The 5,443-nt window shown below is 46.2% G+C and overlaps 2 protein-coding genes across 2 annotated transcripts; both read right to left on the bottom strand.

Annotated features, from left to right (window-relative positions):
- Positions 1–1,032: 1,032 nt before the first annotated feature.
- Positions 1,033–4,322, bottom strand: LOC137989725 (uncharacterized). Its single transcript, XM_068835395.1, has 2 exons — positions 1,962–4,322; positions 1,033–1,824 (listed from the first exon to the last, which is right to left on the bottom strand). Exons 1-2 carry the CDS (start codon positions 4,320–4,322, stop codon positions 1,033–1,035), a joined length of 3,153 nt encoding a protein of 1,050 aa, XP_068691496.1.
- Positions 4,323–4,336: 14 nt separating this feature from the next.
- Positions 4,337–5,443, bottom strand: LOC137989724 (uncharacterized). The gene has a single exon (XM_068835394.1). It carries the CDS (start codon positions 5,441–5,443, stop codon positions 4,337–4,339), a length of 1,107 nt encoding a protein of 368 aa, XP_068691495.1.

The following is a 5,443-nucleotide window of genomic DNA, read 5'->3' as shown; positions in this document are numbered from 1 at the left end:
ATATATATATATTTAGTCAAAAATATATAGGCTCCCTTACCTTGTCACCTTGAAAGAAAATTTTCCGGGAGGCTCACGCCCTGACCACGTAAATCACCTCTTCTATGGCAGTGTTGCTAGCATGGTTGTCCTGGTGGTGTAGTGGTTATCACACCCGACTAGTACGGGGGGACGTGGGTTCAAATCCCTCTCAGGGGAAATTTTCTTTCAAACATTTTATTCAATTATATATATAAACTAATTGCAGACAGTGATATCATAAAACTTTACTCAAGAACCAAATAACAACACTATTTACAAAATTACTCAAGAGAAGAGGCTACAGCTAAGAGAAAAATACAAGCTTATCAGCACGGACTACACATACAGCTGGATGAACCCAGATACAATTAAACTTAGCCTGATAAAAGCGATGAAAGTCAACTTGGATCCTACGTTTAACATCAGCAATAATAAACTTAGTATACAGGCAAGAAAACCGGAACAGCGAAAACGACTCACACTTTATTTTGTTTCTCCTAAAAACACCGATGATACGCAGCCTAGCGACAATCCTTCCGAAGCGCTGGTTCTAAAACAGGAAAGTTAAAATAAAAGGGTTAACGAACGAGTTAATTACATGATTGATAAAATAAAATACGTTCAAACTTGAAACCGATAATTACAAACCTTATCGGTGATTTCTCCGAGACGTGGAGTAAGCTAAACAGCCCAACACAGCTAGACGGCCCAGGAAAACTAGAAACTTAAATAACTAAACTCTTTACCACAAGACGTAGGGAAGCCAAAAAAAAAGAAAACCGCATGTGCTATATTTATATATCGAAATATGCATAATGAGGGTTAAATACGCCCCTCTGAGGCTAACGCCTTTGAATAGGGAAAACAACTAATACAAAGGCGGACAAATTGCCATGAGAGAACTGCTAACGAGGCGCCTACAAAATATACAGTAACATGCCGGCCCCGAAAGGCGCACATGATGAAATAATAAGCCTTTCCAATGCCGAAAAATAAAGTTTCACAGTACATTCACTCTTTGCTCATCAGCGACCGTTCCAAAAGGCACAATTTGCGAATGTCTCGTCGTAAACTCGTAGTTGCAGTCTTGACAGTGACGTGTCGAACAACTCCGTGACGATCAGGAAATACTTCCTGGATGACACCCTTAGGCCAACGTCCACGTGGACAATTCTCATCCACTAGAAGTACGTAGTCGCCCACAGCAAGGTTTGGCCGTTTTTTAAGCCATTTCTGCCTCACTTGAAGCGTACGTAAATATTCTCGGATCCAGCGTTTCCAAAAAATGTCTGATAAATATTGAGCTTGTCTCCAACGTTTGCCCCCATACTGTTCGTTGACATCGTGCATTTCGTCGGGATGACAGCAAACATTTGGGCGCAGAAGGAGAAGTTTGTTAGGAGACAAAGGCTCAGGATCACGTGGGTCGCTTGACGGGGGAATAAGAGGACGGTCGTTCAGAATCTTTTCCACTTCAGCAATGAAGGTAAGCAGTGTTTGATCGTCAACTAGCTTGTTACCCAAGAGCAGGCGAAGAATTTTTCGGATTGAGCGAATCATCCTCTCCCAGACACCCCCAGCGTGGCTAGCCAAAGTAGGATTGAAGTACCATTGCACACCTCGACGTCTTAGAGAAGTACTGATTCGATCAGAATTCCACTTCCTCAAAGCAATCTTGATTTCGGTCTCAGCACCTCTGAAATTTGTTCCATTGTCACTGAACACTTCGATCGGCGCCCCACGTCTGCTTACGAATCTGGTAAACGCTTGAATAAATGAATCACTCGTGAGGTCATGTGCTACCTCGATGTGAACGGCACGAATAGTTAGGCAAGTAAAAACGCATCCGTATCTTTTAGCTTGGTTCGTTTCTCCTTTACAAGTATCGGCCCGAAGACGTCTACTCCAACAGATGACAACGGTGGGGAGAAAGGACTAACTCTTGGGGAAGGTAGCTGAGCCATGATCTGGTCACATGGGCTGGAATTCCAGAATCGACATTTGAGACACTTCCCGAGCACGCGTCGAACAGCTGCATTTCTTCGGAGGATCCAGAACCTCTGTCTGAGACTTGCCAATACGTGACAAGCGCCCACATGGCCCTCCTTTTCGTGGTAGTCTTTAATGATCAAGTCAGTGACCGGGTGCTTGCTCGGTAAAATCATGGGGTGCTTAGCGCTAAACGGGATAGAAGCATTATTGAGTCGTCCTCCAACACAAATTACACCATCATGAAGGAACGGGCTTAACTTGCGTAGTGGACTGGCATATCCTATGCAATTCAGCCTTTCTCGGAGGCGCTTTCGTTCGGAAGAACGCCTTGTCGGTTCTTGTGTTATTCTTTGCAAGATGACCAGCTTTTTAGGGAATGCCTCTCGTTGGATAACTTTCACTACTTCTTTTGTTGCTCTGGTAATTTCTTTGACTGTCAAACCTCCTTTGGTGTATTTCTCGGTGGGAAGCTTGATAATTCGCACACGTAAATGATCTTTAAAGCGCAACAACCAAGCCACTGACGTCTGGCGGTTATAGAGAGAGGAATAAAGTGACAGTAACGACTGCAGAACGTCTTCTTGCACCACAGTATGGACTTCAGACTTTCTTCGCCTAAGCTCAAGATCATCATCACGTAAGCTAGGTATTTCTACTTGTAGGCTAGGACACTTGTGCTCTTCTTCTTTCAGAAAATCCGGGCCCTCAAGCCAAAACCGCAATTTCTCAGAGTCGATGCTCAACAATCCCCGCGAGGCTAGGTCTGCTGGATTAAACTGTGAGTCAACATGGCGCCACTGACGTGATGACGAAACATCATGAATTATTGCAAGTCTGTTGGCTACGAATATCTGGAATCGTTTGGCTTCATTCCTTAAGTACTGGAGGACTATGGTTGAGTCTGTCCAAAATATAGACCTGTGGATTGTTAATTTAAGTTGTTCTTCGAGGAACTTGTGCAACTTTGCGGAGACAGAAGCTGCGGCTAACTCCATTCTAGGAATTGTAATGGTCTTCAGTGGAGCTACTCGGGATTTCGCGAACACCAAGGAGCATTGAATGTGGCCAGCATTATCTTTAAGACGAAGATAGGAAGCCGCACCGTAGCCTACTTCGGAAGCATCTGAAAAGTGATGCAATTGGATGTCGGTTAAATCTCCAAATCCTTTTGCCTTGAAACAACGCGGCCAGGTGATTTGCTCCAAGTTTGAGAGATTCCCAACCCAATTTCGCCATCTCAAACGTTTTTCATCTGGAATCTGTTCATCCCAGCCAAAGTCTTGTCTGCATAACTCTTGCAACAGCGTCTTTGCTGGCAGGATAAACGGAGCCGCGAATCCCAGGGGGTCGTACAATCCAGAAATCAGTGATAGCATTCCTCTTCTTGTGCTAGCAACGTCTCTCTTGGCAACCTTAAAGCTAAGGGTATCTCTCTCGACATCCCATTGGGTTCCTAATGCACGATCTAGAGGCAAATCGTCAGGGTCTAAGTCCCTTATCGAAGGGGCTCTCTCATGTGCCGGTATGGACTTCAAAACTTCACGGCAATTGCTGATCCACTTTGTAAGGTGGAATCCCCCCTGAGCGAGAAGATTCGACAGCCGGGAAACGAGTCTGTGAGCTTCTGGGACCGTGGAAACTGATTTAAGACAGTCGTCTACATAGAAGTTACGGTTCACGGTATCAATAGTGAGGACATCGAAGCTGGACTTGTTGTCATTGGCTGTCTTCTTAAGAGCGAAGCTAGCACAGCAAGGAGATGATGATGCTCCAAATAGATGCACCAACATCTGGTGATCGACAACTCTCTTTGTAAAGTCGCTGTCCTCCCACCAAAGAAAGCGCAAGGCGTCACAGTCTTCGGGCTTAACTCTGACCTGGTGAAACATTTGTTCCACATCTGCCACTAGCGCAACAGGCTCTTGCCGGAATCGCAGAAGAACTCCAGTTAGATTACTCGTCGAGTCTGGTCCTTGAAGTAACTGATCGGTCAAGGAGGTCTCTCTGAAACGTGCAGCGCAGTCGAAGACTACTCTCACTTTGTTGGGTTTGCCGGGATGAAACACGGGGTGGTGTGGTAAGTACCAGAGTTTGCCAGGAGAAGGATCATCCGGAGTTAAGACTTTCCTCGCGTGGCCGTTAGCTATGTATTGATCAATGGTGTCTTTATACTTCTCAAACAGAACTGGGTCAGCTAAGAAACGTTTCTTGAGGGCTTGTAGTCTACGTGCGGCAACAGAACGATTATTTGGCAAACAAGGGGTTTGGAAACGCCAGGGTAGAGCCAACTGGTAATGGCCATCTACCATTCGTGCAGAGCTTTCTAGGATGGCAAGCGCCCGATGGTCTTCAACAGAAAATGCTGGTTTCGAGCACGACAGGGATTCCGAGAATTCAGCGTTGTACAGTCTCTTAAACTGATTCGATAGCATTTCTTGTCCTCCACAAACAAAGTCGACGTTTGGCCCAGGGGACCAATGAGTGTCCAACCAAGGGGTTTTCTAACAGCATAGGGCTGCTTACGTCTTCCACGCCTCTGCTCGAAAACCCAATGAGCCTCGGGGACATCATTTCCAATCAAAATCTCAACGGCCTTTCCATCGAGCTTGGGAAACTCTATGCCGCGCAAGTGAGGCCATCGCTTCACATCCTCCTCACAAGGAACATTTCTGTTAAGAACTGGGAGGCGGTCCACGGTCCAGACCTTGTCTAAACGCACACTGTCGTCACCATTAAGAGCCATCACATCCAGCGCAACTTCATAACCCACCCTAGGGGAGCTCTCAGAGTTAACCGAAGACAAAGTAAAATGCTTAGGCGTTCCGTTCAAACCGAGCCGCTGGACTAGGCCTTTTAAGCAAAGGGTAGTGTCTGAACCATTATCTAAAAACGCACACGTCTCTACTTCGGGTCCGCCATCACAACCACGGACTCTAACTGGAACAACTCTAAAACCGACACGTGGTCTGCTGGAACCTATCGCAGCACACTGACCTTCTCCGGCCCCAGAAGCACGACTTGGACCTTGGTTGACAGGAACTCGCTGGGATTCACAGTTAGAAACTCTAGATACCTCCCCTAAGGCCGGAGGTGGATGAAGAAGCGAGTTGTGTCGTCTAGCACAGCCACTGAGCATACATGCTCTTGCTAATCTGCATCGTGTAGCAACATGGTTCTCCCTCAAACAGTTCATACAGAGTCTCTTGTTCAGCACAAACTCCTTACGTTCTTTATAGGACCTATCCCTGAACCTGAAGCATTTCTCCAAGGCGTGAGAGCCGACAGATGGACAGAAGAATTCAGGACTGTTTGACATTTGCGTCCCTGCACTTTGAGTTTGTCTGGGTTCCGACGCAATTTCTTGTCTCTGATAACCATAGGAAGCTTGTGTGGCGAGAGTCTTAGCCTTCACTGCTTGATCATGGGCCAT

Source organism: Montipora foliosa, unplaced genomic scaffold (genome assembly GCF_036669935.1).
Source record: "Montipora foliosa isolate CH-2021 unplaced genomic scaffold, ASM3666993v2 scaffold_470, whole genome shotgun sequence".
Lineage (NCBI taxonomy): Eukaryota > Metazoa > Cnidaria > Anthozoa > Scleractinia > Acroporidae > Montipora > Montipora foliosa.
The sequence above is the reverse complement of the archived record's forward strand: the minus strand, read 5'-3'. Positions and strand labels throughout refer to the sequence as shown.